This window comes from Microtus pennsylvanicus, chromosome 2, assembly GCF_037038515.1.
Source record: "Microtus pennsylvanicus isolate mMicPen1 chromosome 2, mMicPen1.hap1, whole genome shotgun sequence".
NCBI lineage: Eukaryota > Metazoa > Chordata > Mammalia > Rodentia > Cricetidae > Microtus > Microtus pennsylvanicus.
This window is the reverse complement of record NC_134580.1, coordinates 60,985,615-60,999,127: the sequence shown is the minus strand read 5'-3', so window position 1 is coordinate 60,999,127 and position 13,513 is coordinate 60,985,615. Positions and strand designations below refer to the sequence as shown.

Here is a 13,513-nt window from a genome sequence, read left to right as displayed (position 1 = left end):
CTGCTTTTGGTTTTTAACAACCTTAATGTCACAAATTTCCTATCTCTATATAGTGAACTGATTAAGTTGTCTCGGAGTAAAACTAGACATCTGCAAAAGCATCAGATTCCCTTTATGTTGGCATGTATCAAACAGTGCAGCCAACTGGAGGAATTTATGTCTGGACGGTGTGTGACTTACCTGAACAGAGTGATCTTCAAAACCTTACTGCCAGGTATACTGGGGTGAACACATGAAACCTGGCCGGTAAGAAAAGGAGGAAAGTGAGACTGGACTTATCTGTGATTGGGGGATCCTATGTTCTCTGCATCCTTAATAGTAGCACATTTTAGTAACGACGTAACCACACATCGGTGAAAGGGGTAGATGAACCATACATGACTAAGTAAGCCTCACCACGCATGTCTCAGATGCTGCATAATTTTTATGGCATTGGCACCCTAAACTCGGAAGATATTTATATCTCGTTGTCTACTTGTACAGAATGATTGCACCCACAAATTTCCGAGGTGCTGCTGATCTCAGGCTACGAGAAGTTGCTGGGTGGGACTCTTCGAGAATCTCCAGGGAAATCCGAACAGGAAAAGAGATTTATTCCTTTACTTTGAGTGTTTGAGCACGTTCACCTATGTAGACTTTGTATGAATTTATTAATGAGGCTATGGGTGTGTGCCTCTTGCTTTTCTGTGTTTCCTTCCATCGTTCCTGGCTTATAACTCCTTCCATACTTCATTAAAAAGTTCAGTTTCTTCTCTTCAAAGCAAAACCCATAAAGTCTCATCTCCTTGCTTTGAAGTTCATCAGTAAGGAAATCTGTGACCCTCTTTTTCTGGTAGTAGATAGGACCCCCGTTTCAGAAGGGATCTGACCTGTCCTCAAAGGGAACACTGAGAAACCTGAATAAGGAGAGGGTGCTGCCCCACCCACCCTGGCATGAGATCACACTCTTACCATCATGGTTCAACATCACTGCCCCACTCCACGACTGCTTGTGCAGTTCAGTTTCATAGAAGCCATGGAGGCAGTTTAGATGCTGGATAGCTATGCACATGGAGGGCGCTAACGGGTGAGGAGCTAAGAGAGTGCACAGAAACTAGGAGCTCCTTCCGTATTATGTCCTGTGTATCTCTACCAACAGCCTTTGTACTCCCAGATGTTTCCTTAGTTCTGTGAGCATCTAAGGAGGGGCTTGCAGAACTCCAATCTATAGACACCCGGAAGCACAGGTAGAACAACCTGCCATCTAAAATGTGGGGGATTGAGAGCATCTGTAGGCACTGAGCCCTCAAGCTGAGCGATCTAGGAGTCCAGATGGTGTCAGGGAGGACAGTGCTGCCGTCGACTGCCGCAGAACTGGTTTCTGTCATGCTGCTGGGGAGACATTTGCACATTTTGCAGTCAGAGATGTAATTTGTGTTTGAACAGATTAGGAAGCACGGTTTGCATCTGAGCTGGTTTCTCCTTTATCTTCAGAATCACAGAGCCCAAGCATGGGTTGGAATAGTGCAACAGAGCCCTGAATTCAAGTGCTGGGTTTGCTTTTTATGGTACTGAGCCTCAAACTTTATAGACTCACTGCTGGTTTCATTTCTCACTAACATGTGTCTCCGCTTCCTTGTCTGTGTAAGAATTTGTTGGTAGCATTTCTCTCAGTGTTATGTACTTATGAAATGATTTTATGTGTTTTCATGCAGAGTTTTGGGGGAAAGGCTGGTGTCCAATAAGTCATATTTAATGTTAGCCCCTACTTTACTGCAAGAGGGTAGGGATTTCTGTGCATTTTTGTTTGCAGTTGCTTCCTCTGTGATGCAACAGGTCTGGCGCATGTATGTACCCTACAAATATTTACTGGATGAACATTTTGCTAATTTTGTCATCTGTGAAGTAGAAAGAAGCAGTGATAGTAAATGCTTCATAGTGCTTATCTTAAATTATGTATGGGAAGGGCATAAAGCTGGCCGTTGTCATCATAATCATTACTGCATGGAAGGGAAGTCATCGAGACCGATGTGTCCCTCGCTGTGCCGCCACACTGTTCTCTGCATCTCACATGACCTTAATTTTAAGGGTCTTTCCCCTTTCATTCCACAAGTCAAATCTTGTCACCATGTTTTATCTTAATCAAGTGTTTGGTTTTTTTTACTTCCATGAACAGGTTTTCTTAAGAGATAAATATAAATATTATCATGAATCTCACTACATAAATAATGAAACTATTGACCACTTCATCTTTCTTGTTTTTTTCTCTTATCATGTTTGAATACATTTTTACCTCTTTAACTTCTGTAAGTTTTGGATTGGCCAGCTGCTAAACTGTAACATCTGATTTTACTTTCAAAATCTGCCAAATAAAAACTAAAAATACCTTTGAAAATTTCCGAAGTTTAGGCCTTATTTCTACCATATTGACATAAGACTAGGAATGAGAAAAAAAGATTGTTCACTTCAGATTTCATAGTATGGTCTGGTATCTATAATATTTGCTATGTTTTATAAGGGAAGCAAATATAGATTTAACCTAACTCTGGAGGTAAAATAAGCAGTATGACTTTAAGGTTGGATTGTCCGCATTTATATTTGGTGAAGAAATTTACAGTACAATCATATTTATCAGTTCTGTTTTCTGTGTCTGTCTACTGTCTTAGTTACACATGAGCACATGTAACATCTGTGACATGGTATGCAGACATTAACCTGAAGTCAGCCGTGCAGGTCACAGACCTGCACTCCCTCAGTAAGCATGTATCATACGTGAGCCTTTTCCATCACGTCTGCACAGAAGGTACTGCTAGGGTTGATGCAACACTTGACATATCAGTGTGCCGTGTTTTTATAAATATATCTATAAAATACATTGGCCTGGAGTTATCAAGTAGCCTACTTTACTAGCCTATGCAAAACATTTTTGTCTATTCTGAAAGATGCTGTACATGTTTTCTGGTGGAATTTTTCAGGATTTTATTTTTAGAAAGCAATTTATTATGTTTGTGACTCTCAGTCTCTCATTATGTTTGGATGGATAAGAGAATTAAAAATAAGTTGGGATCCTGGGTTATAATATTCTAGATATATACTTGTTTCTATGTAACAAAATATAGTGGCTCATCATTTGAGAAGTAAATGCAAAAATATGTACAATGTGGAGCTACACATAGACTGCATATGCGTGTGCTAACCGTGTAGCTACACATAGACTGCATATGCGTGTGCTAACCGTGTAGCTACACATAGACTGCATATGTGTGTGCTAACCGTGTAGCTACACATAGACTACATATGTGTGTGCTAACCGTGTAGCTACACATAGACTACATATGTGTGTGCTAACCGTGTAGCTACACATAGACTGCATATGTGTGTGCTAACCGTGTAGCTACACATAGACTACATATGCGTGTGCTAACCGTGTAGCTACACATAGACTACATATGTGTGTGCTAACCGTGTAGCTACACATGCTAGACTACATATGTGTGTGCTAACCGTGTAGCTACACATGCTAGACTACATATGTGTGTGCTAACCGTGTAGCTACACATGCTAGACTACATATGTGTGTGCTAACCGTGTAGCTACACATGCTAGACTACATATGTGTGTGCTAACCGTGTAGCTACACATAGACTACATATGTGTGTGCTAACCGTGTAGCTACACATAGACTGCATATGCGTGTGCTAACCGTGTAGCTACACATAGACTGCATATGCGTGTGCTAACCGTGTAGCTACACATAGACTGCATATGCGTGTGCTAACCGTGTAGCTACACATAGACTGCATATGCGTGTGCTAACCGTGTAGCTACACATAGACTGCATATGCGTGTGCTAACCGTGTAGCTACACATAGACTGCATATGTGTGTGCTAACCGTGTAGCTACACATAGACTACATATGCGTGTGCTAACCGTGTAGCTACACATAGACTACATATGTGTGTGCTAACCGTGTAGCTACACATGCTAGACTACATATGTGTGTGCTAACCGTGTAGCTACACATAGACTACATATGTGTGTGCTAACCGTGTAGCTACACATGCTAGACTACATATGTGTGTGCTAACCGTGTAGCTACACATGCTAGACTACATATGTGTGTGCTAACCGTGTAGCTACACATAGACTACATATGTGTGTGCTAACCGTGTAGCTACACATAGACTGCATATGTGTGTGCTAACCGTGTAGCTACACATAGACTACATATGTGTGTGCTAACCGTGTAGCTACACATAGACTACATATGTGTGTGCTAACCGTGTAGCTACACATAGACTGCATATGCGTGTGCTAACCGTGTAGCTACACATAGACTACATATGTGTGTGCTAACCGTGTAGCTACACATAGACTACATATGTGTGTGCTAACCGTGTAGCTACACATAGACTGCATATGCGTGTGCTAACCGTGTAGCTACACATAGACTGCATATGTGTGTGCTAACCGTGTAGCTACACATAGACTACATATGTGTGTGCTAACCGTGTAGCTACACATAGACTACATATGTGTGTGCTAACCGTGTAGCTACACATAGACTGCATATGCGTGTGCTAACCGTGTAGCTACACATAGACTGCATATGTGTGTGCTAACCGTGTAGCTACACATGCTAGACTACATATGTGTGTGCTAACCGTGTAGCTACACATGCTAGACTACATATGTGTGTGCTAACCATGTAGCTACACATGCTAGACTACATATGCATGGACCACATTTACATTGTGTCTTGGATTTGGACAATTTCCAATTTTATTAGTAGTTTGATTATATGCATTTTGAATTCACCAGGGATGACAGTAGATGTGTCTGAACAGAACAGGGTCTAATAACTGGGCTTGATAAAAATGTGCAAACAGCTCGCATATGTTGGTACACTCTGTGTCCCCAGCACTCAAGAGACTGGGGCAGCAAGATTCTAAATCTGAGGTGAGTCTGGGCTACATAATGAGACCCATCTCAAAAACAGAAGTGCAAAGAGTGCTAAATATCATTAAATACATATCTTTTTTTAAATTTATTTATTTATTAAAGATTTCTGTCTCTTCCCCGCCACCGCCTCCCATTTCCCTCCCCCTCCCTCGATTAAGTCCCCCCTCCCCCCTCAGCCCGAAAAGCAATCAGGGTTCCCTGTCCTGTGGGAAGTCCAAGGAACCCCCACCTCCATCCAGGTCTAGTAAGTTGAGCATCCAAACTGCCTAGGCTCCCACAAAGCCAGTGCATGCAGTAGGATCAGATCTTTATGTGAAACTAGAAATATTTTTAAAGCAATTGCGCATAGGACTAATAAAGTAGAATCCAATTTTCCTCAATAATTTCAGATTATGCTCTAAATTACCATGTGAAACTAGAGTTATCTGATCATGTGGCGATCCATCTCTGTATGTGTTCGTTCTTTTTACCTTAAACTCTTCTTCCCCCAAGTAAAGTAGCCTTTCTCCCTTGTCCTGAGTTTCCGAGCTGAGCTCTGATGATTTTATTTGATTTTCATTATTTAAAAATTTGACCAAGAACTGCAAAGATGACTCAGTGGTTAAGAGCACTGCTGCTTTCCCAGAGGACCTGAGTTTGGTTCCCAGCATCCACATCAGGTGACTCACAACCACCTGTAACTCCAGCTCTGGGGGGAATCTCATGCTTTGACCTCTGAAGGCACCAGCACCCAGATGTGTGCAGGTGCACACACACTCACACACATACATACGTACACATACAAGCATACATTTACACACGCACACACATATACTCAGTCACAGTCACAGAAGATTTTTAAATAAATGAATAAATCACTGGTGGAATGCTAGTCAGTTATTTTCAGCACTCACTATCATGACTGACAGTCCAGAAAATATGACTTTCAACAGATCCTTCCCGCTTCTATACGTCTGTGAGTTTTTCTCGGTTCCTATGATGGAATCTTTGTTTAATGGTAAACAGCTCCCATTCTTTCAGGTAAACTGGTGTGTATGAAAACGTGTTCCTAGAGCTCTCTGATCTGCATCTGTTCTTTGTGCTGTTGATAGTAACAGAGTGAATACTAAAAAGGAGACTGGACTCCCAGCTGTGGGAATATTAACAAGAAAGGATGCATGTTTAGCTGAAAAACAGGAAAACTTGGTCTAAATAACAACCTTTTTGTTAGAGTGGCAGTTTTTTGTGCTGAAGGTTTTGCGTCTTTAGGAAGAGGTGAGAGTATTGTTCCGTGTGGGCATTCTCATCCCTCCTGAACAGCCATGTCTGACAGCCAAGCTTTAACCTATTCTGTGTAGCCCATCCCTTCTCTCTTGCTCCACCCTTGGCTTCTCTCTTGCTCCACCCTTGGCTTCTCAGCAGCAAGTCCATGTCCGTGTCAGACACCAGCCTATAGGTCCTCCTTCCTACTGTCTTCAAACCTCTTCTCTTCTCAAATGCCACCCAGCCAGTCACAGCTATGGTGTTCCTAGACCGCCGTGCGCCCGTGCCCTTGCCTCTGTTTGCATTTATTTTCACTTTTAACATCATGTTGTCTACCGATTTATTGCTGCTTGCTAACTCCTGTCTTCTGGCAATACACACACACACACACACACACACACTTCACTTTGGTCTCAGTGGGGGACTTTCTACTGCTTTGAAAACTGTTGTATTTAAGCATCTACCAGGATACCTGGCATTTGCCAGAAGCTTAGTTAACTAACTGAACTTGAACATTTGAATCTCCTGGTAATTCAAATAAAAAACGTGTGTGTGTATATACCTGTGCCCGTGTGAGATCAGTATGTGTGTGTGTGTGTGTGTGTGTGTGTGTGTGAGAGAGAGAGAGAGAGAGAGAGAGAGAGAGAGAGAGAGAGAGAGAGAGAGAGAGAGAGAGAAGAAATTCCTTAGGAAAATCGAGAGAGTAAATGCCTTCCCTAACGTTTTAGAAACTTAGATTTCTCTTCTCACTCCTAGTAAAGTGTATCAAATTTTCTTTGTGCTCAGGGACAGAGATTTCCATCTTGCAGAAACATTTTGGTAACTTTGCTTATCAACTGTGTTGTTTTTTATTAAGTCTGTGTTGTTTCCAAACTTATGTTAAGATGTAACCTTTCACCATGCTGTTACACTTGATGGTGTTATTCTTAGCAAGAGTGGGCAGCTGATTGCTTTATGTGAGGAAGAAAGAATCAGAGATTCCTGGAATGAACAGTAACTTTACAAACGTCATTGTGCTTTTCCCCCGCGTTGCTGCTTCTCATGTCTCTTTTTAAAGAACTCTCCTGTTGACTTTTTACCGTTACTTTAAAATGTAATGGGTTAAAATGAAAGGGTTAATGTAGGTTTTCATAAGACCTGGTTAAAATGTTAAGATAGCGTTTCTCATCCACACCTAAGGACTGCGAACAGCCGCTGAAGGGAAATTAAGGGAAAGAGGCTACCAGGAATTTTCCTGCATATCACCACTCCGAGCTGCCAGGCTCGTTACACACAATTAGTCACCATTCTCAGGTGCTGGCCATGCCAAAGGGGGAAACAGCAGCATCTACCAGGGGTCTGCAGGCCAGAACCTGAGTTGCGCCGGGCAACAGTGCCGCGGTGCCGCCCCCTCCAGCCGCTGATTGGCGGCAAGCTCAGCATCAGCAGCATCTCCCAGCGAGGGAGGGCGCCCGGGCAAGCGGCTCCAGCCTCCGGGATCCTCAGCTCCCCTTGGCGACACCTCGAACTTCCACAGTGAGCGGCAGCTCCTCTAGACGACTTTCCTCCGGATCCCTCTCCAGCAAAGCCAAAGTCCCGGCCACATCTCAGCCGGGTTGGGTCGGGGAGACAGGGACCGGAACCCTGGGGTTCCGCGGTACCAGCCCGGCCCCCGACTCCCCAGCTCTGGAACCGCAGCGGTCGCCGCGCACCAGCCGCCAAGACGCCTCGTATCTTGTACCGCGGGAAAAGCGGGTCCTCCAGCAAGATGGGCCGGCAGGGCTTGGGGGGCACGGGTGCCGCGGGGCGCTCCATGCAGCGCTCCCAGAGCCGGAGCAGCCTCTCCGCCTCCTTTGAAGCTCTAGCAGGCTACTTTCCCTGCATGAACTCCCTGGAAGAAGAGGAAGGAGGTGAGGACCGCTGTTCCCTCCCCTCTTGGATAGCGTTTCTGTTGTAGATCCTTTGGGATCCTTGGCGGGAGGGTTGGCCTCAGGCAAGAACACAAAATAGCCTCTGCGCTGGGGGAACTGTGCCTGGAAGACCCCTAGAGCACCGGGCTGAGAAGCACTGTTTGCAGGTTGTTAGAGCTCTACAGGCTCTCCCGGGAAATAGTTGACCTAGTGAGACTGAATTACGGAGTTGGGTGCTGAATGAGTCTGTAAGACTGGATGGAGGCAGGCGGCGCTCCTGGGTGCCCCCCACTCTATTTGCTTTTGGTGATTTCCTAAGTCCGCAGGCTGTGTGTCAGTCAGCATGTAGTCTGGAAGACAGAAATCTCGGGAAACTAAGGAGGACGGCAGCAGCAAAACTTGAGGTGTCCCAGCCTGTGACAGCCAAGAGCAGGGTGCGGAGGTGGGGGGACTGTGCGGTGGACAGGTAGACAGTGGACACACTAAAGGCGCGATCGCACTATGTGCTCTCGGAACTTGGTTCTCTAGATGCCGGTGTGTGATTCTGGCTGTTGGCTGTCTCTTCTGTTCAACAATGCCTCTGTAGGTAAAAGGGACTGGCCATATCAAACTTTTCACCGAGACATTTGCTGGCCTACGTGAAGTTTTGAATAACAGATCCTGCTTTTCCTTGATGAAGAACTCTCATAAGACTTGGCAACCAACACTGAAAATTTTGTTCATAAGCTAATTAATGTTTATAATAATGTTAGAAACTGAGTAATAACGTTAGAAATACTGTTTGCGAACCGCTCCTGTCCTAGGCCTCTACCCACAGCAATCTGGTTGTCCTGATCACTCTGCTGTGTAGAATTAAAGATGTGCTTGCTTTCGTTTCTTACCAGGAATCCTCCCAGCTCTAGTTTCCCATGCTTTCTCTGGAGAGGGAGGGACAAGGTAGCTGCCGAGCAATCAGTGCTATGGTCAGTCTTCAGACCGATCACTGCAGCTGCCCAAGGTTCTTCTGGCTTGCTGTTGAATGTTAATTTGCTATAAACAAAGACATGTAAATACAGATGTAACACTAGAGTAACTCCCTATGTAACTGTGACTTTTGGTTTTCATCCTTAGCCTTGTTTTTATGTTTTGTGTATTTACATCTGATTTATTTATAATTCTAGGGAAGGAATTAAGTCAAACAATTAAAAATCAGTTCACTGAATAACTGGACAACCATAACTGAGGCTGGTTTTTGGAACTCCTAATTTGCTAGGCACTGCTTATGTCCTACAGTGTTTAGCCTTGAGGGCTCATAACCTTTTTAGCCATGTTTCACAAGTGAGGATGCTAAGGCAAGAAGAAATTCACAAGCTTGACCAGCCAGTTGGCTGTGGAGATAACACTTGAAGTCTGGAGTCACAAGCACAGTCTGTGTGCTCAGCTCCAAGGTTCTAGATTGTTCTTTATGGATACTTGACTGCACACACTCACTAACCTAGTAAGTATAGAAGCTATAATTCAAAGTTAAGTGTGTCTGAAAATAGCTATATTTAAATAAAATGTAGACTATTGTAAACTCATTTCTAAGCATGTTTGATGCCAATTCCTCAATCTTGAGTTTACTCCACATAAGCTAACCATTCTTCAGTAATTACTAGGATTTGGGGGTTTACAAGATACCACTCTAAAAGCATTTTCGAGACAGTAAAAAAGGCTTAAACAAAATGTGGATATTTTTCAAAATTGGAAGTACAATCACTTATCTGTGTCTCATAAGATAAATCCCAAAGGAAGTTTCTACATATACACATGAGAAACTGGAACAGATCTCTGTGCAATAATATTGCTTCTTGAGTTGCCAAGACAAAATGTTCCACAAGGATGGTAGCATTTTTAAATGCTCCATATATGCCTCTGCTCGCAACATGGAGGGGGCTCTGCACGAATGAGTCCTTCATTGGCCCATAGTCAACATAGACAGCCACGAGAAATGAATCCAAACTAACTTCTTTGGCTTCACGACACTGCTTGACTCTCGCAATTCCTGTGTTTTCAGAAACTGTTCAACATCCCCACAGCTCTGTGAGACTTAGACACCAAGCATCCAGATCAGAACTTCTCTGCCATGTTTGTCCTGTTGAGACACCCATGCAGAACACATGAAGTTCACTTGGGTAACATGCTTAGACACGTTACTATATTCGTAGCTGTGAGACCTATTCTAGCTCACAAGAAAAGGAAATGCCTCCAAAGGTGACTTCCAAGTTCATAGAGAACAGTTGATTTAATGGAAGCAGTGATCTCCCAATCACTGTGATTGACTAAATTATCAGTCTGCTCAGTAAACCAGGTGGATATCGCTAGTATTTGCCTTTTCTTCTCTTCCTTTTTTGAAATCATTTAAAAGGTCCCCCAGAAATAGTGCAATAGCTGAATTCTCACCTCATTCTTATACAGTGTCCCTAGGCATTGTCGTTCTCTACAGAAAGTGCCCAAGAGATCACTAAAGAGACCAAATTCTTCCCAATCATTTATTCAGAAATACTCGTGGAGGGCAGCTGATGTGTTTGTAGCTGTGAGAGTGTGCGCTGTCTCACCTTCTTAGGGTCTAACGAAGAAAATAGGAACAACTCTTCCTAACCGTAACAAATGGTAGTGAGGTAAGATGCAGTGTAATTGAGACATGAAGAAAGCCCGCCTTAGGAATTAAAGAAGGGTCCCCTGAGAGAGTGTGAAATGCTGATTCAGGCATCAGTAATGTGAGCTTCCAGTCTCATAAAACTACATCCTGCACATATTCGGAAACGGTTTGTCCAGATTCCTCAGCTAGGAAGTAGTGGAATTGGGGTATAAAGGCGTAGTGTTTACACTGCTGACTGCGTGCTTTAAGTGTTGATTCATGGCTGTTATATTGTATCGTCTCCTTGTTGGAGGCTATGGTCCTGAAAACTGAGCCCAGTAACGGTTAGCATTAATCATGCAGCTTCTCCATATTTCCTTCTTTTATTTCATGGGAATTCTTCAAGATTATTTTTGTTGTTTTGCTCTTGTGAAAATATAGACTCAGAGAAGGTAAACACATTGCCTACAGATATCAAATCCCAGTGTGGCTGATTTGAGTCGGGCTAGAAGCAAAGTTAATTTACTGTGCAGACAGACTGGTCTTTGTTTCATCTTTTCCGCATACTTGCAAGTTTGTTTTTTCATCCTCTGCCCTGTGTATATTCCAGAAAGACATTCTCCATAGCTCTGGGGCTATTTTAGAGAAAACTAATAGAAAGACTACTCTTCCTGTTAAAATTACATTCTCCCATTTTATCTTTATCCTCTTTGAACATGTTATATTTTCACTGTGTAACCTATTTGGTTCCAACAGTAAGTCTTCCTTCCTGATATAAGCCATTAGAATTGATTGACTATTTGAGTATTTTGGGCAATTACAAGAATATAGAAACTATTTCAGGCAATATGTCTTTCCATTTGTAATTGTAGAAGCAACCCTACAGTTTCCCATCCATTGATTCCACGAAAAAAACGTTAGTGTGGCAAAGTTGCCGATGCATAAGGGTCTCATAGAGGCCATCTCCATGTTCCCTGCGGTTTTAAGCTCATGGTCCTTAGTTCGTTATGTCTATACTATGTGACAAATTTCACTTCCCCGGTATTTTAGACCTTACCACCTCTAATTGAAACTTAATTTGACCACCATGAACAAAAGATCCTGTCAACTCCACACAAAGTAACTAAATAAGTTAGCATTTAATTCCTTCTATGTACCAGTCATTTGAAAATTAAATCATAAGAAAACCAACAAAGAAATGAAGGTAGTTTAAGAATCACTAGAAAACCAAGGAAACCCCATCTGCATATGATAGAGGCCGTGAGGATTATCAAAGGAAAACCCCATCTGCATATGATAGAGGCCGTGAGGATTATTAAAGGAAATCTCCATCTGCATATGATAGAGGCCGTGAGGATTATCAAAGGAAAACCCCATCTGCATATGATAGAGGCCGTGAGGATTATTAAAGGAAATCCCCATCTGCATATGATAGAGGCCGTGAGGATTATCAAAGGAAAGATCCTTTCATCTGGTCACAACGGTGCACACCTGACACTCTGGTACAAGAGAGTGAGAGGCAGGGGGACCACACATTTGAGGCCACTGTGAGCTAGATAGAAACCAGCTCAGTAACAGGACTTATGTAAACACACACACACACCTTAGGAGGCCGTTCATTCAATGGGATGATGAGAATCCTGGTGTGGAGTTGGTAATACTGTCTTTCCTGAGGAACAGAGCTTCACCTCTGCTCTGGTGTGGAGTTGGTAATACTGTCTTTCCTGAGGAACAGAGCTTCTGCTCTGGTGTGGAGTTGGTAATACTGTCTTTCCTGAGGAACAGAGCTTCACCTCTGCTCTGGTGTGGAGTTGGTAATACTGTCTTTCCTGAGGAACAGAGCTTCACCTCTGCTCTGGTGAAGTAAAGTATCCTCCATGCTTGCCAGGGTCATCATGCTAAGTGCAGAAAGCAGGCGCTGCCACCAGCACTGAGTAGCTGTCCTGTGCTTTTCCATTTCAGCTGAACACAAGCAAAACCAGCTCTCCCTCTAGACTGTTTCCCAGTGTGTGATCTAGGGCTTTGAAGTCTGATCACAGTATTTACACACTTTCTGAAGCCAAAGTGGGGCAAGAGAGATGCATAGACGGCTGTCTTAGTTAGGTGTCTATAACTGTGAAGATGCACCGTGACCACAGCAACCCTTACGAAGGAAAGCATCTAGTTGAGGTGGCAGCTTACAGTTCAGAGGTGGAGTCCATCACCGTCATGGCTGGGAGCATGGCAGCTGGGAGTATGGTGATGTAGGCAGACACGGAGCTGGAGACTTCTACATGTTGACCTCCAGGCAACAGGAAGATAACTGATTAACTGAGGGTGGCTTGAGCATAGATGAGACCTGAAAGCCCGCCTTCACAGTGACACACTTCCTCTATCAAGATACATCTACTCCAAACAGGCCACACCTCTTAATAGTGTCACTCCCTTTGGGGACCATTTTCTTTCAAATCACCATGTTCTACTACTGGGCCCCCATAAACTTGTAACAATACCACAATGCAAATATGCATTCATCCCAACTTCAAAAGTCCCCGTAGTCTGTCACAGTCTCAGCCATGTTTTAAAGTCCCAAATTCAAAGTCTCTTCTGAGAGTCATGCAAATTCCATAGCCCCTTTCTTCTATCCATAACCCTAAAACCAGAGCCACGTGGTCAAAGCTGCCAAATTCCACTGCTTGCTGGGGCTGGAACACGTCCCCTTGTTCAATTATATCTTCATCAGCTTTCTTTTCCCGATAGTTTTCTTTACTGCCTAAGCTTGACTGTCCTTGAACTTGTTCTGTAGACCAGACTGGCCTCAAACTCAGAGATCTGCCGGCCTCTGCCTTAATTCCCTTTCAC

At 43.5% G+C, this 13,513-nt stretch overlaps 1 protein-coding gene across 50 annotated transcripts in view; it reads left to right on the top strand.

Moving 5' to 3' along the window:
- Rims2 (regulating synaptic membrane exocytosis 2) overlaps positions 1-13,513 on the top strand; it is a 410,761-nt gene that overhangs the window by 372,849 nt on the left and 24,399 nt on the right. Inside the window, exon 1 of one of the 50 annotated variants that reach the window (XM_075961138.1) lies at positions 7,351-8,073. The exons of the other annotated variants lie outside the window; for them this stretch is intronic. Coding sequence (XP_075817253.1) covers positions 7,932-8,073 — 142 coding nt within the window. The 5' untranslated portion in view covers positions 7,351-7,931. Of the gene's footprint in view, positions 1-7,350; positions 8,074-13,513 lie in introns of those variants that run through there. 50 annotated transcript variants of the gene reach the window in all.